The following is a 27608-nucleotide window of genomic DNA, read 5'->3' as shown; positions in this document are numbered from 1 at the left end:
GTTGAAAGTCTGTGTTGCCAAGCGAAAAGCCAAAAACATCACTGCTCTAGAGGAGATCTGCATGGAGGAATGGGCCAACATACCAACAACAGTGTGTGGCAACCTTGTGAAGACTTACAGAAAATGTTTGACCTCTGTCATTGCCAACAAAGGATATATCACAAAGTATTGAGATGAAATTTTGTTTCTGACCAAATACTTATTTTCCACCATAATATGCAAATAAAATGAAAAAAAAACAGACGATGTGATTTTCTGGATTTTTTTTTCTCAGTTTGTCTCCCATAGTTGAGGTCTACCTATGATGTAAATTACAGACGCCTATCATCTTTTTAAGTGGTGGAACTTGCACTATTGCTGACTGACTAAATACTTTTTTGCCCCACTGTACATTCAACCATTCTTCTTGCTCTTGTGAGGCGGTAATTAAAAATGCATTTTGGTCTTGTCAATCCTCTGCTAGAGTACGGTTTCAAAAGGTGTTCTGACAGCTGGAAGGCTTCATCCCCTACACAGACAAATGGCATAGGTGGACCAGATGTTTGCGGCAGCGGTCTAGGTGGTGGGAACTGGAAGGTGTTTCCATACAGTTTACGCCCCATGGCAGACAGTTTGAAAACTTGAGAGTCATTGGAGCGGCCATAGGCCCCAATATCAACCGCAGTAAATTTGTATTCCGCGTCAGCGATGGCCATGAGGACAATTGAAAAATATTTCTTGTAATTGAAATATTCCGATCCCGATCCAGCTGGCTTTACAATGCGGATATGTTTCCCATCCACAGCGCCCAAGCAGTTGGGAAACTGACATATCTGTTGAAACTTGTCAGCAATTTCAATCCACCTCTCTGTTGTGGGCTCTGGTAAAAACTCTTCAGCTAAGGAGTCCCACAGTGCGCGGCATGTGTACTTCACTATTCCTGATATGGTGGAAATCCCGAGTCTGTACTGGAAATGCAGTGACGAAAGGGATTCTCCAGTTGCAAGAAATCTGTGGGGAATTAAAAAACAATAAATTAGTTTTAAATCACAGCATTACATACCAAAACTGAGCTATAACACTTGGAGATACAAACTACCACCAACAAGATTGCAGTGAAAGTGTGCTCTGATGCGATCACATCCAATAAATGTGGCTTACCTTAAAGTCACCATCAGACGCTCTGTGGGTGAAACAGAGAAGCGGCAATAGGTGTCCGCTTTTCTTATGAGGTGTGCAATGCGCTCCACCAAGTAATCAAAATTCTCCATTTTCATCCTAACATATCCAAAAAATTTATTCGGGTTTCGTCGAAGGTCCATGCAGAGTGTAGAATAGACCCCACGCGTCATTCTCTTGGCTGTGATGGGGTGGATCCACAAACGTCGTCTACGATGCTTGATGCGCTGCTGTCTCGCTCTCTCCTCCAGAACAATCACCCTCAAACGATTCGCCTCCGCTATAAAATCCGCCAAATTCTTCAAAATATTTCCAATGACAACATCCATCTTCGCCAGTAACTTGCTCTTCTCTCCAACCTGCACTTTCTCCTCTACAACCTGTCAAAGAAGGGCTGTAGGAACATGCTATATATAGTTTTCCAGTAGCCAGTCCCGTTCGGAAGGCCACAAGGGTCAATTTTAAAAACCGGATCCGGCGTAATCCGTCGAAAAACGGATAGAAAAACGGATGAACCGGATGAGACAGATCCGGTTTTGTCTGTCAAGAAAAAGACGGATCCGGCAGAAAACCGGATCCGTCACATCCGGTTTTACTAAACATTTGCCGGATCCGGCGTTCCGGCACGACGCCGGATCACGCCTGACGCCGAAAACCTGAAGTGTGAAAGTAGCCTAAAAGACAATTTATTATGATAAACACCTTCCCAGTGAAATATCGGCAAGTGCCAAAATATGAAAAAAAACCCTAATCTAGAGTGCTGCACAGTCCTAAGATAAGGCCTAACTGATACCTTCCTAGCCGTGGAGGTTGGCACCCTAAAATTACGATTTTGGCGCCCCCACTCAACGAGGACTATCCCTCGCTTCCCTATTAATCCCTGATATCACAGAAGGGAAAACAATATTCAAATAGTGCAGGGATGAAAGGATATGCTTCAATGCAAAACTTTTACGAGCTCACATAATGGTAAGACCTATATTAGGGATTTTGGAAACTGCAGATCTACAGGCGTAAAAAGCCACATGTACCTGTCCCTTGGATTATGTGGGTAAGACCACTAGGGAATTGAGGGTGAGGGTGGGAGAATACCTGGGGGATATCAGGAACAAACGTGATACCCCGGTCGCCAGACATATGAATGCGGTACATCAAGGCCGTATGTGCGACATCACCATCAGTATGATTGAACTGATCAAACCAAGGACATGGGGATGGAATCTGGATAACTTGATTTTGAGACGGGAATGTGAGTGGACACTCAGGTTACAGTCTGTCTCTCCAGATGGGATGAACGAATACATGTCATATACCTGTTTTATTTGAATGATCCTCTGATTGGTCAAATGGGTTCTGCTGGTTGAAGGGGCTTCTATACTGCTGGTCTATTGGATTATGCCTGTATGGCATAGGCTGCATTGTATGGCAAATCTGCGTATCATATGGTAATGTTTATTACTGATTCTAATGTATTCTGTTTAGTTTTATATGTGCCCAAAATATGCTCTGTTTCTTTGTGAGTCTCAATATATTAATATATACACTGTTTTCTGTGATATGGTGGGGTAAAATATTGGCCTCAATCTCTCCTGGGACTTTGGTTATGCATATGGCAGGTACCTCGTGTTATCAGTATTTCTTCTGCCCCTTTTTTCGATTTTTCTTATCCTAATGCTGCCGTTCAGGGTTCTTTATAGGGGACTGTATGTTCTTATGTTATTTTGATGCGCCGTTTTAAAGCGCACAATGAGTCCCGGGTAGCGTGATTAGGCTCCATGGTGATGACTCTAAGTGGATATTATGTCATTCTACCGGAAGGTCCCGCGCCATTTTGGGTGCGCTCCATTGTGGAACGCACGCCAGCTTTTTCCCGCGGGTACCTGCATTAAAGTGGATGTGATGTCAACCTAACCGGAAGGTCCCGCGCCATCTTGGGTGCGCTCCAGTGTGGTTTTAGCGCTTAGCTGAATTGAAGCATGTGCATACTTGGGTTTAATTATATGCGTCTTTCCATTGATTTGGCCACCAGTATTAGTGGGTGGTGCTTATTTTAATTAAGGTGGTTATTTAAATCTGCCTTTTTCTGACCCTGGGTGCCATCAAGCAACATTGTGATATCAGACATGAAGTGGCAACAGTATCAGTAACAGTATCGGCTATACCTCCTGATGAACCACCACGACGGGGAAACGCGTTGAGGGTTCTCTACAGACATGATAAGTGACTATATATTGTATACCAAGTATATCTGAATGTGTATACCCCCTTAGTGGGACCATTTGTTATCATGCCTTGGAAGCATATTTTGGGTCACATGTTTTCATGATGTGGGTATTATGTATTTTTATTGTCAATTTGTGACATTTGTCTGTGATTCTGCACTAGTTCTAGGGCATTCTGATCCTTTCATCCATGCACTATTTGAATATTGTTTGCCCTTCTGTGATATCAGGGATTAATAGGGAAGCGAGGGATAGTCCTCATCGAGAGGGGGCGCCAATATCGTACTTTTAGGGTGCCAGCCTCCACAGATAGGAAGGTATTAGCTAGGCCTTATCTTAGGGCTGTGCAGCACTCTAGATTAGGTTTTTTTACCATATTTTGGCATTTGCCGATTTTTCACTGGGAAGGTGTTTTTTAACATTTATCATAATAAATTGTCTTTTAAAAGGGGATTTGTATGTTCACATATTGTTTTCTAATTCTCATATTACTAGTCTTTTTCGCCTAATCTTCAGGTTAACAACATTATGATGCTGTCCGGCACCTACACGCAGCCGAATGCAGTGGGTAGAAAATTATCTTTATTCTTCCTGCCAGCATTCGGTATTCAGTCATAGGGGCGGGGTTGCCACCAATATCGATGATGTCTGTAAAGTGCTGTGGAATTAATGGCACTATATAAGACTGTTAAGTAAATAAATAAATACCAATACAAAGTCCTCATGTACTGGTACATGGGGTCCCCACGTATAAAACATATGGTTCCTGGTTATCTTGCAAATTGTTTTTGGTTGTCCACGACCAATGGTGATATGCTTCATGTGTGGTGCATCTGCCCGCGGGTATCTCTATTCCTGGTCTCGAGTATACAATATGGTTCATGACCTTCCCGTCTTCCATACTCCCCTTACAGGGACCTCTGGGAAGCTTTGTTGCTTCACAAGTCATCTAACCTCAGTCGATCTCACTACAGATTCCTTACTTTTGTCTTTTTTCAGTGGCAAAGTAAACAATGACAAATACATTGGGAACAAACCTCTACATCCCGTTTCTGGAATTTTTAGCTTTCTTTTGTGATTGCTATGATATGATTTGTGTAAAGTGCTTGTTGTATTTTATATTTTACTCTTGGTTGATAAAATGCAATGAAAAATTTGAAAGAGAAAATCATTACCAATACACTGGATAGAAGATAAATGTTTTAGACGAGACTACCTGTTTAATCTTTATTACCATTGAACTGGGAATGTTTAATTACAAGGGAATTGATGGTTGTTATGTATCTATATTGGTAATAGGGAATTGATGACGTAACAGGAGAAACTCTGATTCAACGTGAAGACGACAAGCCAGAGACTGTCATCAAAAGACTAACCGCTTATGAAGCACTCACAAGGCCCGTATTGGAATATTACAAGTAATTATTGCTTTTGATTTAAGACAAATAGTTTGTATTTTCTTTTACGAAAGAATTGTCTGTAGATGTACGATCCATGAGGTTGTAAATACCAGCAGAGACAACTGCAGGATCCAAAATTGTAGCTTTGGCGTATTACCTGATTTGTAGATCAGTGCCCAACTTGCCCATCGTGTACAGATTTATTGACTTATCTGTTAAAAATATATATTTTTTAATCCAAACCAGATTATGATCTTGGGTTATTTAACTCTTAGAATGAACAAGGGTGATTTTACATAAACTCTGATATTACGCACTGTTGTGACTTGTTGGGCACCCACACATGAACTGTCCAGCTAAATCTATATCTTGAATGTATGCAGTTTTATTCCTTCTTTTGTACACTAGCCAAACTAATAACAAATGGCCTTTGGCATACGTCTAAGCAGTAGAACTCCATTGACAAGTTAGATTTATACAATGAACATGTGACCTGAACGTAACTTTACTAGAGGCTAAGGCCTGCCCATCTTTTACTGGAGCACTTGTATTTGGGTGATCAGCGTAGGTGCAGGGAATTGGACTCTCACTGATCAGATATTGATTGTCATTGATATTATAGTTATGGAAATCTACCTATAATGGGTTGTCTAATAATAGATCAAAATAAAGAAAAACTCTCAGAATTAAATTTCTAAATATCTTTAACTAGGACATTAGATTTGTTTTTTTTTCTAGGGAGGAAATCAGTATAGAATGAAAATGGCACTGTCTTGTTATACTGACAGAAACGTGTCCTAGAATGTTGATAGGACAAGTGCCTGTGAGCATGTGGAGTAAGAAGATATGCTGTGTATTTTGACAGTATGTGGCTTAGATTATATCTAGATCACAGCAGCGACTCAGCATTTCAGAAAGACAGGGTGGACAGCAGTGTGAGCAGCCTCTTCTTACCTCAGCATTCCTGATATCTCCAGTATTCAATCAGAAAGACAGGGTGGACAGCAGTTTAAACAGCATCTTCTTACCTCGGCATTTCTGATATCTCCAGTATTAAATCCTGAAAATATACCCTAAAAACAGATACTTTATTGATTAAAAACCAACAAATTGGTTAAACACCCCAAAAGCGTGACACATAAAAACAAAAAGCAAAACAAGTGTTCCACAATACCAACAAAGGAAGGGTACTAGGAATCCCTGGTGCGTCACCTAAGCTAGCACATGCCTGGCCGCAGAGGTTGGCACCCTAGGGGGAAACGTTGTGGCGCCCCCACTCAACGATGGCTTACTCTAGAGGCCCTATTGCACCCTACAGCCAATAAAGGAGACCCTCTACCCGATAGCTAAGGGGTCCCCTCATTCTAGACATAGATAATCCTACTTTAAGAGGGTCCTAGATCCCTTTAAAATTAAAAACATTAGAACACAATAGGCATTAGATGGCCTCACGGGTGACACAGTATGCATTAGCCTTTGCACGATGTAAAGATAATAGCCGTGTCAATGATAAAGTACACAGAAAAATTAAATTATATAAAGGCTCATGATTTGTCGCTTATATAATGGTGCCACATGGCGTTGAAAAAACCTTTTTGCACACCACTAGTGTCTCGAGCTAATTGCACACAATATACAATCCAAACAGTATCACTAGAAGGATAGTGCTCCTATCCAAGAGCCAATATAAGCATCCCATCCGTGAACCAAATTTGCCAGCTCATGTTACCACCAATAAACGTCAGAACATGTCACAGGAGTATTGATACTCATCTGTGCCACCGCCACCCGCCATAAGATCATTAGCGCCTCAACGCGTTTCGCCTGCTTAGGCTCATCAGGAGGCCTGACACCATGATGGAATGTGTCCAAGATCGGTGCAGTGTACCCTTCCTTTGTTGGTATTGTGGAACACTTGTTTTGCTTTTTGTTTTTTTGAGTCACGCTTTTGGGGTGTTTAACCAACAATCAATAAAGTATCTGTTTTTAGGGTATATTTTCATGATTTAATAAACTGAAGGCCCTTCTACTATTTAATTTGATCCCCAGTATTAGATCAGAAAGACAGGGTGGACAGCAGTGTGAGCAGCCTCTTCTTACAGTGTGTAACGATTGGAAGCGGAGGCAGAGATGGTGAAGTTCACATTCGTTTTTCATTTTTAAAGTGGAACCTCGGGACCACGGTCCGGGGGGCTCCGAAGGGGGCGTGACTAGTGAGCCCCGGGTACCCGTAGTAAAGCCCCTCAGACAGGACCAGAATGGAATACCTGGAGGACACAGGTGCTACCTCCAGTTAGCCCCCAGACACGTGGCAGCTGTCCCAGCGGGACCAAAAGGGATGAAAGCAATAACAGCAAAGTCTGTGATGAGACGGGTCCTGGATCCGGGTAGTTGGTAAGTAGCTGGTTCCAGTGACGTTGACACAGTCCTCGGACTCAGATGGCTGATGGCGGAACGGGATGGCTTTCGCCCAGATGGTTGCAGATATAACCAGGCAGATCAGGATACTGATACACTGTGGAGACAGATATCATTAGAGAATGCACAGAGACTGCAGACGCAGCACTGACAGGTTAGCAAGAGAACCGGATGTAGCAATGATTGATACTCGTTGCTTCGGCGCCCTCCCCATGGAGGAGAGGCCAGAAATAGCAGCCAGTGCGTTGCCATTGGTTAATTGCACTTTTTGAAAAATGCACGCTGTCCCTTTAACCCCTTTCTGACATCAGATGTACTATCCCGTCCATGGGCCCCGGGCCCCTATGCCCATGGACGGGATAGTACGTCTAGCGCGATCAGCGGCGCTCACGTGGTGAGCGCCGCTGATCGCGGCCGGGTGTCAGCTGATTATCACAGCTGACACCCGGCACTATGTGTCAGGGCACACCGCGATCAAACACGATCGCGGTGTACCAGGGGTTAAAGGGAAGCATCGGCAGGGAGGGGGCTCCCTCCGTGCTTCCCTGAGCCCCCCCACAGCAGCGCAATGTGCAGCGCTGCTGCAGAGGGCTCTTTCCCTGCAGGTCCCCGGATCCAAGATGGCGATGGGGACCTTCGGGGGCCTGCAGGGAGCTGGCTTCCTCAGTGCCTGCAAAGCGCAGGCATGAGGAAGCCTTCTGCACTGCCTGTGACAGATTGCTGATCTGTCACAGTGATCTGTGATGAAACAGATCAGCGATCTGTCACAGGACAGTGATGTCCCCCCTGGGACAACCTAATAAAGTTTTTAAAAAAAAAAAAAAAAGGTGTAAAAATAATTTTAAAAAAATCGCTAAATAAATAAATAATAAAAAAAAATATTCCCTAATAAATTAATTTTTTGGAAATAAAAAAAAAACAATAAAAGTACACATATTTGGTATCGCCGCGTCCGTAACGACCTGCCCTATAAAACTGTCCCATTAGTTAACCCCTTTAGCGAACCCCTTAAAAAATAAAAATATTAAACGAAGCAAAAAATAATGATTTATTATCATACCGCCGAACAAAAAGTGCAATAACGCGCGATCAAAAAGACGCATATAAATATCCATGGTACCGCTGAAAACGGCATCTTGTCCCGCAAAAAACGAGCCGCCACACAGCATCATCAGAGAAAAAATAAAAGTTATAGCTTTGCAGAATAAAGCGATGCAAAAATAATTATTTTTTTTATATAAAATTGTTTTTATTGCATAAAAGCGCCAAAACAAAAAAATGACATAAATGAGGTATCACTGTAACCGTACTGACCCGAAGAATAAAACCGCTTTATCAATTTTACCGCACGCGGAACGATGTAAACGCACCCCCCAAAAGAAATTCATGAAACGCTGGTTTTTGTTCATTCTGCGTCCCAAAAATCGTAATAAAAAGCGATCAAAAAATGTCACGTGCCCGAACATGATACCAATAAAAGCGTCAACTCGTCCCGCAAAAAATAAGACCTCACATGACTCGGTAGGTCAAAATACAGAAAAATTATAGCTCTCAATATATGGTGATGCAAAAACTATTTTTACAATAAAAAGCGTCTTTTAACATGTTACAGGTGCCAAAAATAAAAACCGCCATAAATAGTAAATCAAACCCCCCGTTATCACCCCCTTAGTTAGGGAAAAATAATAAAATTTAAAAAATGTATTTATTTCCATTTTCCCATTAGGGTTGGGGCTAGGGTTAGGGCTGAGATTAGGGTTAGGCGTGTGTTGGGGTTAGGGTTGGAGTTAGAATTGGGGGGTTTCCACTGTTTGGGCACATCAGGGGCTCCCCAAACGCAAAATGGGGTCTGATCTTCCCTTCCAAGCTCTCCCATGCGCCCAGTGTTTTACCCCCACATATGGGGTATCATCCTACTCAGGACAAATTGCAAAACAACTTTTGGGGTCCTATTTCTCCTGTTGCCCTTAGGAAAATAAAAAAATGGGGGCAAAAATATCATTTTTGTGGGAAAAGAATATGATTTTTTATTTTCACGCCCAGGCGTTATAAACTTCTGTGAAGCCCTTGGGGGTTCAAAGTGCTCATCACACATCTAGATAAGTTCCGTGGGGGGTCTAGTTTCCAAAATGGGGTCACTTGTGGGGAGTTTCCACTGTTTAGGTACATTAGGGGCTCTCCAAAGGCAACAATGACACCCGCAGAGCATTCCATCAAAATCTGCATTCCAAAATGTCACTACTTCCCTTCCGAGCCCCTACGTGTGCCCATACAGTAGTTTTCTCCCACATATTGGGGTATCGGTGTACTCAGGACAAATTGGACAACAACTTTTGGTGTTCATTTTCTCCTGGTACCTTTGGGAAAATTAAAAAAATGGGGACTAAATGATCATGTTTGTGGAAAAAATACGATTTTTTCACACCCGGGCGTTATAAACTTCTGTGAAGCAGTGGGGGGGGGGTTCAAAGTGCTCACCACACATCTAGATAAGTTCCTTAGGGGGTCTAGTTTCCAAAATGGTGTCATTTGTGGGGGTTTTCCACTGTTTAGGTACATCAGGGGCTTTCCAAACGCGACATGGTGTCCGATCTCAATTCCAGCCAAAAAAGTCAAATGGCGCTGCTTCCCTTCCGAGCTCTGCCATGCACCCAAATAGTCGTTTACACCCACATATGGGGTATCAGCGTACTCAGGACAAATTGGGTTTCCACTGTTTAGGTACATCAGGGGCTCTCAAAACGTGACATGGCGTCCGATCAGAATTCCAGCCAATTTTGCATTGAAAAAGTCAAACGGCGCTCCTTCCCTTCTGAGCTCTGCCATGCGCCGAAACACTGGTTCCCCCCACATTACTTAAGTTTTTTGTGTGCCGTATCTCTGTGATTTAAAGGCATAAAAATTCAAAGTTGGAAAATAGCGAAATTTTCAATATTTTCGCCAAATTTCCGTATTTTTCACAAATAAACGTAAGTTATATGAATGAAATTTTACCACTAACATGAAGTACAATATGTCACGAGAAAACAATGTCAGAATCACCGGGATCCATGGAAGCGTTTCAGAGTTATTACCTCATAAAGGCACAATGGTCAGAATTGTAAAAATTGGCCCGGTCATGAACGTGCAAACCACCCTTGGGGGTGAAGATGGTTAAGAAGGCAGGAATGCTGGCGGGCGTGCCCTAATAGCTTTAGTTACAGATCTGCTGACAGGACGCCAGGAGGTGGAGGCTGGAGGGAGGCCTGAATGCAGAGCAGCAGCATGAGACCCAGAGGAGGCCGGCTGCTGTCTAAGGACAGCGTGCGAGGCTGGAGGTGAGTGCCCAGAGCGAGGGGCAGCGGCAGACCTGGACACAGCGCCAGGGCGGGGACCGGGTGTTACAGTATCCCCTCTTTACACCCCCTCTTCTTCAAGCCTGCGTAGAATCTTTTAAGGAGAAGAGGAGCCTGGATGTTCTCTCTAGGCTCTCAAGATCTCTCCTCAGGACCAAAATCCTTCCCGTCCACCAGGTAATAGGTCTTACCCCTTACTTTTTTTACGACCAGGATATGTTTTACCTCAAAAACATCATCCCCCGAGACAGGGTCAGGAGTGGTACCCGGATCCTTAAAGAAGGGGCTCAAAATTACTGGCTTGAGGAGAGAAACATGAAAGGATTTAGGCACACGTAGTAGGCAACTTCAGCTTGTAAGAGACTGGATTGATTTGTCTCAAGATCTCAAATGGTCCGATGAACCAGGGACCCAATTTGTAGGATGGCATCTTTAAACAGATATACTTTGAAGAGAGTCCTACCTTGTCTCCGGGGCGAAAGATAGGCGCATCCAATCGTCTCTTGTCCGCATGCCTTTTCATACACTGGGAGGCTTTCTCCAGAGCAGTTTTGGTGTCCCTCCAGACCTTAGAAAAATCTTCGGAGAAAGTATCGGCAGCCGGAACGCCAGATGATCCGGAGATGGGAAGAGGTATTCCGGGTTGCAGTCCGAAGACAATCTGAAAGGGAGACTTTCCAGAAGATTCACTTACTTGGTTGTTGTAGGAAAATTTGGCCCAGGACAGTAAGTCTACCCAGTCGTCATGATGCGCGTTGAGAAAGTGATGCAGGAATCCAGCCAGGATTTGATTTGTCCTCTCCACTTGTCCATTGGACTGGGGATGGTATGCTGAGGAAAAATCTAGTTCAATTCATACCAGTTTACAAATTGCTCTCCAGAATCTTGAGGTGAACTGGACTCCTCTGTTGGACACGATGTGGAGAGGGAAACCATGGAGACGGAAGATGTGCCGGATGAACAGATCCGCCAACTCAGGAGCAGTTGGAAGACCAGGTAGCGGAATGAAGTGAGCCATTTTAGAGAAGCGGTCCACCACTACCCACACCACAGAACAGCCAGATGAGATCGGGAGATCTGTGATGAAGTCCATCGCGATGTGTTGCCAGGGAGCGGACGGAATTGGAAGAGGCTGAAGCCTTCCTGTGGGTAGGTGCTTGGTCGTCTTGTTACGGGCACAGGAAGGACAGACTGAGACGTACTCCTGAATGTCCTTAGCCATAGCAGGCCACCAGTAGTACCGGGAGATGAGTTGCAGAGTCTTTCTCTGACCGGCGTGACCAGCCAACTTGGATGAGTGACCCCACCGAAGGACACGAGTACGTTCAGAAGCTGACACAAAAGTATTCCCAGGGGGAAGCCGGGCAAGATCAGCAGAAGCGACAGCGACTGACCTTGAGGGTTCAATGATGTGCTGCGGTTCTTCTTCTTGATCAGGAGGTAGATAGGCTCTGGAAAGTGCGTCTGCTTTGACATTTTTGTCAGCAGGGTGAAAATGAAGAACAAAATTAAAGCGAGCAAAAAAGAAAGCCCAGCGGGCTTGATGAAGATTCAGCCTTTGCACAGTTTGGAGGTAAGCAAGGTTTTTGTGATCGGTGTATATGACTACCTGATGAAGAGCTCCTTCTAGAAGATGCCTCCACTCCTGCAGAGCCAATTTGATAGCCAACAATTCCCGATCTCCAACTAAGTAATTCCTCTCTGTGGAAGAAAAAACCTTGGAAAAAAAACCACAGGAGTGCATTCGCCCAGTGGGCGATTTCTGGGTTAGTATGGCTCCCGCACCTATAAAGGAAGCATCGACCTCAAGAAAAAATTGTTCATTAGAGTTGGGACGATGAAGAACAGGTGCGACAGCAAAGACCTTTTTGATAGAAACAAAAGCCTCCTCAGCATCAGGGGGCCAATCCTTGGGATTTGTACCTTTTCCGGGTCAGAGCAGAGATGGGTGCCACTCGGGTGGAGAAGTTAGGTATGAATTGTCTGTAGTAGTTGGCGAAACCCAGAAATCCCTGTATGGCCTTCAGCCCAGACAGACGAGGCCACTTGAGTACAGCCGATAACTTCTCTGGATCCATTTTTAATCCTGTGGAGGAAACAATGTAACCGAGGAAAGGCAAAGAGGATTGTTCAAAGAGGCACTTTTCAAACTTGGCATACAGTCTGTTCTCCCAGAGCCTGTGTAAGACTAGGCGTACTTGCCTCCAGGGCGAGACCAAGTCAGTGGAAAAAATCAGAATGTCGTCTAGGTAGACAACAACACAGGTGTAAAGCAGATCCCTGAAAATGTCATTGACGAACTCTTGGAAAACAGCGGGTGCATTGCTTAGACCAAACGGCATTGCCAGGTACTCGTAGTGACCATCACGGGTGTTGAAGGCTGTTTTCCATTCGTCTCCATCCCTAATTCGGATCAAGTTGTAGGCAACTCCGAGATCCAGTTTGGTGAAGATCTTGGCCCCTCGGAGACGGTCAAACAGTTCTGAAATTAGAGGCTAAGGGTACCTGTTTTTTACCGTGATCTGGTTCAGTCTCCGATAGTCGATACAGGGCCGCAAGGATCCATCCTTTTTCTTCACGAAGAAGCCTGCTCCTGCCGGAGATGATGATTTTCGGATAAACCCTCTGGCCAAATTCTCCTGGATGTAGTCCGACATAGCCTGAGTCTCTGCCTGGGAAAGATGGTAAACTCTCCCACAGGGAGGAGATGTACCAGGAAGAAGATCTATAGGACAGTCATACGACCTGTGGGGAGGAAGTTTTTCAGCTTCCTTTTTCCCGAAGACATCCGAGAAGGACCAGTAAGCGCATGGTAACCCAGGCAGGGTAGCAGGTTGGACCGGGGGTGAAACTGGTTCTATCCGGGTTAAGCAACGGTTCATGCAGGAATCTTTGCAACGGTCCGTGCAGGATCTCCCCAACGTAGAATTTCGCCTGTTCTCCAATTAAGGACTGGTTCGTGTTTCTGAAACCAAGGCAAACCTAAACGCAAGGGGTGAGACAAACCAGGGTACACATAAAAAACGGATTCTTTCAGAATGCATAAGACCTACTCGGAGTTCCACTGGCTCAGTCTGGAACTGGACGGGTTCGGTCAGTGGCTGGCCATCGACAGCGGTCACCCGCAACGGATTGGGAAGAGCCTGAACTGGTAAGTGGTAACGATCCACAAGCGTCTGCTGGATAAAACTCCTGGCGGTTCCGGAATCCAACAGACAGAGTCCAGAAAATTTTATTGCTCCACAGGTCACGGAGACTGAGATCTGCAACGAAGGAGAGGAACGTTCTCTACCTAGGGTGGCCTCTCATACCGAGCCTAGGTGCAGGAGTTTCCCTACTTCTTTGGACAGGAGCGGATCAGGTGTTCGGAACTACCACAATATAGACAGCTTCTATCTTTGCGATGTGCCTCCTGGCGGCGGCTGGCGATCTATCTCCATAGCTTCGGGAGAAGAGGATGAGGTAGCCATTTTGGAAGAACTAGAGTCCAGGTGGTAGGACCTCTTGTCTCGCTTAATTGCCATGGAACGCTCCTGAAAACGCAGGTCAATCCGGGTCGCCAAGGAAATCAGGTCATCCAAGATGGTAGGCCTGTCCCGTCCCGCCAGCTCATCCTTAATTTTTCCAGATAGGCCCTCCCAGAAGGTTGCCAGCAAGGCCTCATTGTTCCAAGATAACTCAGACAAGAGGGTGCGGAAATGAACCGCATACTGAGCCACCGTGAGGGTTCCTTGGCGTAAACGAAGCAGGGCAGAAGTGGTCGACGTGGCCCGGCCAGGTTCATTGAAGGTCCTGCGAAAAGTCTCTAGGAAAGATTGAAGATCATTAACCAGCGGGTCTCCTCTCTCTCATAACGGGTTTAGTCAGGCGAGAGCCTCTCCTGCCAGATGTGACATAATGAAGCCCACTTTGGCACGGTCAGAAACAAACATGTGCCCCAAGATTTCGAAGTGTAGGGTACACTGATTGAGAAAACCCCGACACTGAGTGGGATAACCATGGAATCGGGGAGGAGCCGCCAGGCGAGGACCCTTGCTTGCCGTGACAGCAGGTACCTGGGTGCTGATAGATGAATCAGGAGCAGCCGGGTTCAGTAGAGAATCCATACGGGTGGACAGGTTACGTAGATAAGACGTGATCTTGTCCTGTTGATATTTTAAGCTGGTCACCTCTTGGCACAGTTCCATAGTCGGAGGCCTCTGGGGTCCAGCGGATTCCATGGCCGGAGCAATCTGTAACGAATGGAAGCGGAGGCAGAGATGGTGAAGTTCACATTCATTTTTTATTTTTAAAGTGGAACCTCGGGACCACGGTCCGGGGGGCTCCGAAGGGGGCGTGACTAGTGAGCCCCGTGTACCCGTAGTAAAGCCCCTCAGACAGGACCAGAATGGAATACCCGGAGGACACAGGTGCTACCTCCAGTTAGCCCCAGGACACGTGGCAGCTGTCCCAGCGGGACCAAAAGGGATAACAGCAGAGTCCGTGATGGGACAGGTCCTGGATCAGGGTAGTTGGTAAGTAGCTGGTTCCAGTGACCTTGACACAGTCCTCGGACTCAGATGGCTGTTGGCGGGATGGCTTTCGCCCAGATGGTTGCAGATATAACCAGGCAGATCAGGATACTGATAGCATTAGAGAATGCACAGAGACTGCAGACACAGCACAGACAGGTTAGTAAGAGAACCAGATGTAGCAATGATTGATACTCGTTGCTCCGGCGCTCGCTCCATGGAGGAGAGGCCAGAAATAGCAGCCAGTGCACTGCCATTGGTTAATTGCACTTTTTGAAAAATGCACGCTGTCCCTTTAAGAAGGCAGGAATGCTGGCGGGCGTGCCCTAATAGCTTTAGTTACAGATCTGCCGACGGGACGCCAGGAGGTGGAGACAGGAGGGAGGCCTGAATGCAGAGCAGCAGCATGAGATCCAGAGGAGGCCGGCTGCTGCCTAAGGACAGCGTGCGAGGCTAGAGGTGAGTGCCCAGAGCGGGGGGCAGCGGCAGACCTGGACACAGCGCCAGGACGGGGACCGGGTGTTACACAGTGTTGGTAATGGAAGTTCCCTTAGCACCACTCCACAAGCTCTGTGCTTCCTTGCGGCAACTTCTCACAGTTACCAGCAAATTCAGAGACAAATCATTTCCAATGCACCAGAGAGAGAGTGCATTTATTCATCCAAAATGCATCATAAAAGCAACGTTTTGGCCAGCAAGCTGCCTTTTTTAAGCATAAACAAAATGGCAGATTAAGCTTCATCTACCATTTTGTTTATACTTGAAAAAGGCCACTTGCCAGCCTCTTCTTACCTCATCACCGCTGTTGTCTCTAGTATTAGATCAGAAATACAGGATGGACAGCAGATTGAGCAGCCCCATCTTACACCAGATGCTAACAGTATTAGATCAGAATGACGGGGTGGACCGCAATGTAAGCCGCTTATCCTTACCTCCCTACTCCTGGTATCTCCAGTAATATATTAGACAGCCAGGATGGGCAGTAGTGTGAGCAAACTCTTCTTACCTCAGCATCCCTAATATTTCCAGTATTAAATTAGAAATGCTGGGTAGACAGTGGCCTCTTCTTATTTTAGCAGCTCTGGTAATAACAGTATTAGACCAGAAAGTCAGATAGGACAACAATGTGAGCAGTCTCTTCTTACTTCTTTGTTTCTGGTATCTTCAGTAATAGATCAGATAGACAGGGTGGATAGCAGTGTGATCAGCCTCTTTTTACCTCAGAACCCCTGGTATTTTTAGTATTAAATCAGAAAGACAGGAAGGACAGCAGTGTGAGCAGTCTATACTTACCTCAGTACCCATGATATATCCAGTATTAAATCAGAAAAGCAGGGTGGACAGCAGTGTGAGCAGCCTCTTCTTACCTCAGTATCCCTGACAAAGACAAAGTGAACAGTAGTGTACCAAAGTGGCATATTAGAAAATATGTTCAACCTATACCTGACCAACATTTTTTTGTTTGATAACAAACAAATGCCCCTTAGGGAATAGAATCTCTCAGCTTCTGTGAACATATTTATATTGATTGCACTTTTTATTTTAACTGTTTTGTGGCTCTTGCTGCCATGCTGTCATATGGGAACATATAATGTTATACAAAAACTGAAGTAATTATCTGTAGAAACCATTTAGACAACAGTCTGGAAAATGAGTACGCCAATGCAGTGTGAATGGTTGACAAGGGCAAGGTCTCCACTGTTTTAAGGGCCTGTCACACTAAGAGATATCGCTAGCAATATCGCTATAACTAGTGACGTTATAGCGATATTGCTAGCGATATCGCTGTGTCTGATACTTACCTACGACCGGCTCCCCTGCTGGTTATCGCTGATCGCGCGAGAACAGGCTGGACTGTTTCTCGTCAGCTTCCTGCGGCGCTTCCTGCTGTGATGACGAGCGACGCGTGGAGCCGGGCGGGAGGACGCAGGATCGCCTGGTGTGACAGGTAAGTAGCGACCCCCGTCCCCAGCGATGTCGCTGGTGAGATCTGCCTGTGTGGCAGCTCACTAGCGACCACTTAGCGATGTACCAGCGATCCTGACAGCGTCATATCGCTGGTCGGGATCGCTGGTACATCGCTATGTGTGACAGTACCTTTACACTAGTCTTATACATCTCCCAGGATGTGCAATCTTTCCATTGTGCATAAATTATCCTTGAATAATCCTTCTTTGTGGTCTCTCTAGAAACAAGGGTGTCTTGGAAACTTTTTCAGGAACTGAAACTAACAAGATCTGGCCCCATGTTCATTCATTCCTGCAAACAAAGCTTCCTGATGCGAGTCAAGACTGAAGGGAAAACACCTTTGAAACCTGGACTGTTGGTTGCCATCTGCTAAACATGAACGTTTTTAACCACTTTAATCCAGCAATTTTCATTTTTAATTTCATGATCGCAGTTTAATGTGCCTGCTAATTTACTGCCTTTTAACATCATTTTAAATGATAGTTGTTTTTTAATTAATTGATCGATAAGATCGTGTTTTAATTTTTTTATAATTATGTAACCTATGAAATTTTAACAGGGGCAAAATTTATGAGAATGTCACAACAATGCTAAAAAGGCTCCACATAATTGAACTTTAGCCAAAGCTGCTTTTTCTTCTCTGTACGTTTTCATTATTTTTCATGCTGCCTTAAGTGATTTTTCCTTAAATCAGTGCTTTATGCTTTTTTTACAATTGCCACTTGCACAATGTCTATGATTGTGGCAGAATCTGGGTAGCATATCTTTATTTACATATGTTATCTAAAAAGACAAATAATTTCTGTAGTACTCTTGTATTCATTTTATTCAGTGTTACCAAAATGTTACCCTCCCCCTTCCATTCACCCTCTCTCCTGTATTCTTTTGTGATGACACCATATGCTTTATTTTTGCCTAGCTCAGGGTGTACAATCCTCCTGCATAATCATTTTCTGTATTATGTAAATTTAGGCTTTCTTGCCACGATGAGCTTTTTTTTATGCTGCATTTTTTCGCCGTGTCAAAAACGTAGCCTTTTAAAATTCCAGCTAAGTGGATGGTATTTCTAGAAATCTCATGCCCACTGTGCTTTTTATACTGAGCATAAACTGACTTGCGCCGCATGTTTCAAATCCGCAACATGTACATTTTTCTTTACGTTGCGCTTTATGTGCAGATTTTTCCCCATAGACTTAAATGAGATAAGAAAAATCTACAGATAAAAAAAACCCCAAATACATGTGTTTTTCGCTTGGTTCTGTAGAGGAAACGCACAAGAAATTTGTGTAATCCACATATGAATTTATCATTAAAGTATTACTATAGCTAAGCAACAGGACGTTTCCAAAACAAAGTAGTTTTATATAAAACATGAAATAACAAAAAGAGACAAAATCTTCAGCTGAAAAATACCAGATAAAAACACAATGAAAAAACACAATATCGCTATTAGTGCAGAAAATCTATAGCAAAAAAAACACCTGAAAATTAGGCCTGGCACACACTGAGCAATTGGTGAGGGTTTTTTACCTCCGTATGTGTAAGCCAAAACCAGGAGTGGGTGATAAATACAGAAGTGGTGACGTGTCTCTATTATAATTTTCTCATGATTGTTCGTCTCCTGGTTTTGGCTTACAGATACTGGGGGAAAATACTGAGTGTTTGGTGAGCTTTTTTCACCTCAGTATTTGGTCAGTATTTTACCTCAGTATCTGTAAGCCAAACCCAGGAGTGGGTGATAAATACAGAAGTGGTGACGTGTCTCTATTATACTTTTCCTATGACTGTTCCTCTCCTGGTTTTGGCTTACAGATACTGAGGTAAAATACTGAGTGTTTGGTGAGTTTTTTTTACCTCAGCATTTGGTCAGTATTTTACCTCAGTATCTGTAAGCCAAACCCAGAAGTGGATGATAAATACAGAAGTGGTAACGTGTTTCTATTATACTTTTCCTATGACTGTTCCACTCCTGTTTTGGCTTACAGATACTGAGGTAAAATACTGAATGTTTGGTGAGTTTTTTTTTACCTCCGCATTTGGTCAGTATTTTACCTCAGTATCTGTAAGCCAAACCCAGGAGTGGGTGATAAATACAGAAGTGGTGACGTGTCTCTATTATAATTTTCTCATGACTGTTCCTCTCCTGGTTTTGGCTTACAGATACTGAGGGAAAATACTGAGTGTTTGGTGAGTTTTTTTTACCTCAGCATTTGGTCAGTATTATACATCAGGATCTGTAAGCCAAACCCAGGAGTGGGTGATAAATACAGAAGTGGTGACATGTTAGTATTATACTTTTCCTCTGATTGTTCCTCTCCTGGTTTTGGCTTACAGATACTGAGGTAAAATACTGAATGTTTGGTGAGTTTTTTTTTACTTCAGTATTTGGTCAGTATTTTACCTCAGTATTTGTAAGCCAAACCCAGGAGTGGGTGATAAATAGAGAAGTGGTGACATGGTTCTATTATACTTTTCCTCTGATTGTTCCTCTCCTAGTTTTGGCTTACAATTACTGAGGTAAATAACTCGCCAGATACTCAATGTGTGCACGTAGCTTTAGGGACGGCCTAAGAGTGGTTAGGATCTGTATACAGTTTGCTCACCAGTTGAAAGTGAAGCCATAAAGACCTGACCATATTGAGTTTTAGCGATCAAGTGGCCCTCATGCTGTACAGAGGTAGCCATTTTATATAGCTGAGGTTGATTTTTAGCTGGACTTTATTCTGGGATATATCCTTAGAGCTATGTATTTTAGTGCATGATGATTGTATTGTAGATGAGTGCCATACTAATGCCATTACATTCTGAAAACACCAGCCAGCAGACCAGGTCATACCCAGACTACCTCATCGGCAGCCTGCGTTCAGCATTTATAAACTAAGAAGCTTTAGTTCCTTTACCTCATAGATAAGAGCTTCTTGTTATAATTCCGCTTCTTACAATATCTAACTAATTTTTTTAAAATGTATATTTTATATCATATTTGGAAATGTTTCAAGGTGATCATTTTGTGATGGATGTATTTTGAGCCTAGACATTGGGGACCACAACGTCTTATCATAGAAGAGGCTTTCCAACCTAGTTCGTAAAGAATATCATTAATATGTAAAGTTGAGCAAAAAGATTCCCAGGAACCTGCTCTGGCTTCCTCGTCCATATGTTGTGGTGGCCAGACCAGAATCCTACAGACCTACCATCCCCAGCACCTCTTCTGATTAGTCTGGCACGATGTGTGTACGCAAGACCAGGGTCCTTCGGGTTTTTCTTGCTTAACACTATTAATGTGACACTAAAGGGCATCTGTCACCAGCTCCTAGTAGCTGTGAGTGCCGTAATCCACAGAAAATACATATCACGTCAATATGTATTAGTGATCAGTCAATACCTGTATAACTTTAATACACAGACAGACTAAGTGTAGCACTGTATCCATGCACACACCAACACCAGTTTCTTGCCTCATGTGGGATACCATGCCAGCAACTCCAACGCATTTTTCACATGATCTTCCTCAGGGAGCTGATGGCGTTATGATGCGTTACAGGGTTATATCCCCTTGAGATGACCATTTTAATGTGTCCACTGACTCTTATTGACATAAATACCCTTCTTGAGTACAATGGGATCCATACAGTAGGACTGAGCTACTGAGCAGTGTTACTATCAGCACTGAGCACATTAAGTAGATGTTGTTCTGAGAAAAAATTCCTTGGGATCCATAAATATGTAATGACAATCTCTAGACACAGGAACATTTTTCTAATAAATCCAAACTTAAAGTGTTAAGAAATATAAGATTTATCCCAAAGGGTGCTGGTAATAATGCAGTTGCTGATATAACGTATAGTTAATTTAGTGACAAAATGTACAGTTGGTGGAGAAAGGCTGAACTTCATGGACCTTGGTCTTTTTTCACCCTATGTAGCTATGTAACTGTTGTACAAAACATCCATAAAGCTAAGAGGATATAAACAGGAAAATGACTTTGCCCAGTGTGTTTGATGCATGCGTGCGGTTACATTTTGCCTAGATGGTTCATTTTTAGAACTACATGTGAAATATGTTCAGAACAACTGTGAAAAAAAATGTATGAAATTCTGTCACTTTTTTCCCCGACTCTGAAGAATGTTTTATGAAATGTGTGCCTTAACTTTTAAATGTTAGTAAGCACATTCATACCCCACACATCAGTGGTCAGTTTGTAGATGTGAAGTTGTCAATAAAATAACGTTGATGGCCAATTTGTTTCCTTGTCTCATTCTGCTGATGCTGTGATTTGCAATCCGGACATCTGGTTTCAGATGCTAAATATTCATTTGCATAAAGTCCATAATCTGTGCAAGCGACATCCCTCCTACTACAGAAAAGAATGAAATGCAGCTGGCCAATATCCCTGGTCCCATTGTAAAGCCCCCGTTAAACACTGCGATATCGCTAGCAATATCGCTGTAAAGTCACCGATTTTGTGACGTTGCAGCGATATTGTTAGCGATATCGCTACATGTGATACTTACCTCCGACCGGCTCCCCCGCTGGTTATCGCTGATCGCGCGAGAAGCTCCTGGACCATTCCTCGTCGGCCACTTCCTGCTGGGCTTCCTGTGGCGCCGACGAGCGACGCGTGGAGCCAGGCGGGAGGACGCAGGATCGCCTAGTGTGACAGGTAAGTAGCGATCCCCGACCCCAGCGATGTCGCTGGTGAGAGCTGCCTGTGTGGCAGCTCACTAGCGACCACCTAGCGATGCACCAGCGATCCTGACCGCGTCATATCGCTAGTCGGGATCGCTGGTGCATCGCTAGGTGTAACGGTACCCTAAGGCTTGATAAAGGGTCCAACATTGCCTAAGGCTGAATTCACACATCAGATTTTTTTTTCCCATGCGGTGGGAGGAGGGTTGGGGGGCACTGGATCAGATTTTCAACCGTCCTTGCTTGATGTTGTTTATGTTTTTTTAGCATCCCGTGTATCATCTGTTAGACTACGGCCACATTATCAGTATTTGTTCAGTATTTTTTCTCAGCATTTGTAAGCCAAAACCAGGTGAGGAACAATCAGAGGACAAGGTAGAATAGAAACAAGTGCCCCAATTCTGCATGTTTGACCCACTCCGGGTTTGGCTTACATACTGATGTGAAATACTGACTAAATACTGATAGAGTGGCTGTAGCCTAAGGCTGTGTACCCACATTGCGAATTGTATGCGTTTTTGCCGCGAAAACGCTGCAAAAATGCATACAGAACGCACCCCATGCATTCCTATGGCATTCCGCACCTGCTGTGCTAATGCTGCGTTTTTTTCCGCAGCAGAATCGCATAGTGGAAAAAAACTCAGCAGGCTTATTATTTTTGCGGATTCGACGCGATTCCGCAAAGAATCGACGCGATTCCGCACACATAGGGATGCATGAGATCCTCTTACTTTCCGCATGTGGCTATGCCCACCATGCGCAAAGTGAGCGGCTCATCTGCGGATGGTACCCACAGTCTGGAGGACAGGAGACTGTCCTCCAGGTCCTGGGTACCATATCCCTGTAAAAAAAAAAGAATAAAATCGGGTTATACTCACGTTCCGGCGTCCCGCGCAGCCTTACCGATGCTCCCGCCAACTCCCGTTCCCAGTAATGCCTTGTGGCCGGCAAGGACCTGTGATGACGTAGCGGCCTCGCGAGACCGCTACGTCATCAAAGGTAATTGTCGCAAGGCATTGCTGGGAACAGGAGCATCGCTGAGGCCTGGGGACGCTGTGCGGAATGCCGGAAGGTGAGTTTATCAGGATTTTTTATTTTTTTTAATTATTTTTAATAATCTATCTTTGAGGCTGCATAGGCAGCCTCAATAGTAAAAAGTTGGTCACACTCGTCAAACACTATGTTTGACGAGTGTGACCAACCTGTCAATCACATTCCAAGTCATGCTTCAAATCTACTACCTCTTGAAGCTCATCAAGAGAATGTCAAGAGTGTGCAAAGCAGTAATCAAAGCAAAAGGTGGCTACTTTGAAGAACCTAGAATATAAGACACACAGTATTTTCAGTTGTTTCACACTTTTTTGTTTATTATATAATTCCACATGTGTTAATTCATAGTTTTGATGCCTTCAGAGTGAATCTACAATTTTCATAGTCATGAAAATAAAGAAAACTCTTTGAATGAGAAGGTGTGTCCAAACTTTTGGTCTGTACTGTATATATTGCATAGGTAGATACAAGAAAAGCCGGCAATTCATGTGCCGCGTACTATAAAATCACTGCAGGAGCCGACAGGATAGAAGAGATGGATTGCATACAGTAAATACAAATAGAATAGGTAGATGTACAGATGTCGTGACAAATACGATTAGTACAGTGTGTGTACAGCTTAGCCTCTGTGCACACGTTGCGGATTTGTTGCGTTTCCGCAGCGGTTTTGCCTTGTGGAAATGCTCCAAAAACGCAAGTGATTACTTAAACAATGTTAAAGGCATTCTTGAATTGTTATCCTTATTTGCAGAGTTTTATTTCCCTCAGCATGTGAATTCTTTTTGCGTATCTGCAGCGTTTCTGCACCCATTGATTTTTATTGCGTCAGTCAAATCCGCAGCACAACCGCAGGTGAAAAAAGGTTTGCGAATTTACTGTGGATGTGCTGGAAAAAATGCTGCAGAAAAGTAAATGATGTCAGAAGGAGGAAGAGTGTGGGCGGAGAATATGTGCGTATGTGTGCAGGTGTCTGCAGCTGTGTGCGGTAACACTACCGCCGATACTGTCGGTCACAGCACTCCGGGATCATGCTGTCACATGTCAGCGTAACCTCGCAGCTGTGACTGTCACCCGCAGTAATGCTACCGCCAGTACTGTTGGTCACAGCGCTGTGGGAACATGCTGGCAGATGTCAGCGTGATCCCGCAGCTGACTGTGACCCACAAAGGTGACCTGTGGTGAAAAAGCAGGTTTTGGCCGATGAGACTACTGCTCCCATCAGGCTATGTCTGCTGTCACTGATAACAGTGACAGCAGGTGCCGCTGATGGTAGAGTAGTATGATCTTGGCGCCTGTGCTCATAGTTAAAAAAAAATAATAAATAAAATTACATATTCACATAAAAATAAAAACCATTTGGTACTCACCTCACACCAAATCCCCGACGCCCTCACCTCCTAGAAATAATGTAAAATAATAAACCAACGTATACTCCCTGTTCGCCGTAGTCCAGGTAATCCAGATTGTCCCACGACAATCTCACGTGTAGAACAGTTACTTTGGGAGATCTTACAACTCTACCCGGCCTCAGACGATACTCTGACAGGAGATAATCCCACCCATAGTTTATCACTGCACTGCCATGAGAGTTCAATGGAGTACATCAGCTGATCAGCTCCGATGCTCTCACGACACCACTCCGTGAGAAAGTTCTCACACAGCAGTAGTGCCATGAGAGCACCGGAGCTGATGAACTTCGGTGAACTCTCACGGCAGTGCAGTGATACACTACGGGAGGGATTACCTTCTGTCAGTGTACTGCCGGAGGCTGGGTAGAGCAGACACATCTGCCGATGTGACTGTTCTACACGTGAGATCGTAAATGTCGGACAGGGAGTATTATATGCTGGTTTATTTTAGTTTTGTTGCAAGAGACAGGGATTAGGTGTTCAGTAAGTAGGGTAAATTAAGATTCAATAAAGGAGTATGTGTGATTATTTCAAATAAAGGACTTTATCCTGGCTGTGTGTTTATTTACCATATAAATATAGGATTAGTAATGGATAGGTGTCTTATAGACGCCTCTCCATTACTAAGTCGTGGGCTTGATGTCACCTGACAATACAAAGGTGACATCAACCCCACAAACATGAACCCCACTTGCTACTGCTACAGGGCAAGTGGGAAAAGTAAGGCTAAGTGCCAGAATTGGTGCATCTATAAGATGCGCCATTTCTGGGGCAGCTGAGAGCTGATGTCTGTAGCCTGATCCATGGCTCCTTCCTAGGCAATTAACATCAGCCCGCAGTTGTCTGCCTAGCCTTTGCTGGTTCAATTTTTTCAGGGGGACCCCATGTCATTTTTTTTCTGGGGTTCTGTAAACTAGCCAGTAAATGCTAAACAAACATCTGTGAGCTGATATTAATAGCCTGGGAACCTTAATGACTTTTGGCTTCTAAGAATAGTAACATCAGCTCTCAGCTGTCGGCTCTCCCTCTGTTGGTTATGAAAATTACGCAGGAGCTCACACAATTTTTTTTTTTTTTCAATATTTTGAGAAAAAAACCCATTGCATTTCACGCAGATTTCATGTATGTGTGTGTCTTTAACTCTTTAACGTTTTATTAATGATGGTATCTGGCTGAAACCTGTTCATTAATAAACTTAGGGCTTCGTATTACATACAGTGGGTACGGAAAGTATTCAGACCCCTTTAAATTTTTCACTCTTTGTTTCATTGCAGCCATTTGGTAAATTCAAAAAAGTAAATTTTTTTCTCATTAATGTACAGTCTGCATCGCATCTTGACTGAAAAAAAATAACAGAATTGTAGAAATTTTTGCATATTTATTAAAAAAGAATATCTGAAATATCACATGGTCATAAGTATTCAGACCCTTTGCTCAGTACTGAGTAGAAGCACCCTTTTGAGCTAGTACAGCCATGAATCTTCTTGGGAATGATGCAACAAGTTTTTCACACCTTGGTTTGGTGATCCTCTGCCATTCTTCCTTGCAGATCATTGCCAGTTCCATCAGGTTGGATGGTGAATGTAGGTGGACAGCCATTTTCAGGTCTCTCCAGAGATGCTCAATTGGGTTTAGGTCAGAGCTCTGACTGGGCCAGTCCAGAATGGTCACAGAGTTGTTCTGAAGACACTCCTTTGATAATGTAGTTGTGTGCTTAGGGTCATTGTCTTGTTGGAAGGTGAACCTTTGACAAAGTCTGAGGTCCAGAGCACTCTGGAAGAGGTTTTCATCCAGGATATCTCTGTACTTGGCCACATTCATGTTTCCTTCAATTGCAATCAGTCATCCTGTTCCTGCAGCTGAAAAACACCCTTATAGCATGATGCTGCCACCACGTTTCACTGTTGGGATTGTAATGGGCAGGTGTTGAGCAGTGCCTGGTTTTCTCCACACATACCGCTTAGAATTATCAAAAAGTTCTATCTTTGTTTCATCAAACCTGACAACCTTATTTCTCATAGTCGGGGAGTCCTTCATGTGTTTTTTTAGCAATCTCTATGCGGTCTTTCATATGTCTGGCACTGAGAAGATGCTTCTGTCGGGCCACTCTGCCATAAAGGCCCGACTAGTGTAGGGCTGCAGTGATAGTTGACTTTGTGGATCTTTCTCCCATCTCCCTACTGCATCTGTGGAGCTCAGCCACAGTGATCTTGGGGTTCTTCTTTACCTTTCTCACCAAGGCCTTTCTCCCACGATTGCTCAGTTTGGCTGCCAGGTGTAGGAAGACTTCCTGTGGTCCCAAACTTCTTCCACTTAAGGATTATGGAGGCCAATGTGTTCTTAGGAACCTTGAGTACTGCATAAAAGTTTGTGTAACCTTGGCCAGATATTTTGCCTTGCCACAATTCTGTCTCTGAGCTCCTTGGCCAGTTCCTTTGACCTCATGATACTCATTTCGGCTGACAGGCACTATGAGCTAGGAGGTCTTATATAGACAGGTGTGTACCTTTACAAATCAAGTTCTATCAGTTTAATTAAACACACCTGGACTCCAATGAAGGAGTAGAACCATCTTAGGAGGATCACAAGGAAATGAACAGCATGTGACTTAAATGAGTGTCTGAGCAAAGGGTCTGAATACCTATGACCATGTGATATTTCAGTATTTCTTTTTTAATACATTTCAAAAAATTTCTACATTTCCGGGGGGTTTTTTCAGTCAAGATGAGGTGCAGATGGTACATTAATGAGAAAAAAAAATGAACTCTTTTGAATTTACCAAATGGTTGCAATGGAACAAAGAGTGAAAAATTTAAAGGGGTCTGAATACTTTCCATACCCACTATGTGTATATATTTATGAGGTTGAACAATGAAATGACATTGCAATTTTTTTTTTCTTCTTTTTAAATAATGTCTTTATTTAGCTTACAAAACACATAAAAATCCGCATGAAAAACTAATCAAAACTGCGCGGAATTTCAACTGACATCCGATGTACTATTACGTCCATGGTACCCGGGCCCGTATGACCGGGGACGGGATAGTATGACACCGCAATCAGGGGGGATGGGGGGAGCGCCGCTGATCGCGGCAGGGTGTCAACTGATTATCACAGCTGACACCTGGCACATTAACCCCCGGCACACTGCGATCAAACATGATTCGAGTGTACCGGGGCATAGGGAAGAATCATGCAGGGAGGGGGCTCCCTGCGTGCTTCCCTGAGACCCTCGGAACAGAGCGATGTGATCGCACTGTTCCGAGGGCCTCCTCCCTGCAGGCCCCTGGATCCAATATGGCCGCGGGGGCCTGCAGGAAGGCGGCTTCCTCAGTGCCTGCTGAGAGCAGGCGCTGAGAAAGCCTCCTGAGTGCCTGTCAGATCGCGGTCTGACACAGTGCATTGCAAAGTGTCAGATCAGTGATCTGAAACTTTACAGTGATGTCCC

The 27608-nt window shown here is 44.1% G+C and overlaps 1 protein-coding gene across 1 annotated transcript in view; it reads left to right on the top strand.

The window, feature by feature from the left end:
- The window catches only part of AK3 (adenylate kinase 3), a 57359-nt gene extending 36106 nt beyond the window's left edge, over nt 1–21253 (top strand). The window contains exons 4-5 of the mRNA XM_073542628.1: nt 4680–4798; nt 17234–21253. Of these exons, the coding sequence (XP_073398729.1) occupies nt 4680–4798; nt 17234–17339 (225 nt within the window). The 3' untranslated portion in view covers nt 17340–21253. The remainder of the gene's footprint in view (nt 1–4679; nt 4799–17233) is intronic.
- The last annotated feature ends 6355 nt before the right edge of the window (nt 21254–27608 follow it).

The sequence above is a fragment of the Dendrobates tinctorius genome, unplaced genomic scaffold (assembly GCF_039654945.1).
Source record: "Dendrobates tinctorius isolate UK_male_01 unplaced genomic scaffold, ASM3965494v1 ptg000128l, whole genome shotgun sequence".
NCBI classification, from domain to species: Eukaryota; Metazoa; Chordata; class Amphibia; order Anura; family Dendrobatidae; genus Dendrobates; species Dendrobates tinctorius.
The sequence above is the reverse complement of the archived record's forward strand: the minus strand, read 5'-3'. Positions and strand labels throughout refer to the sequence as shown.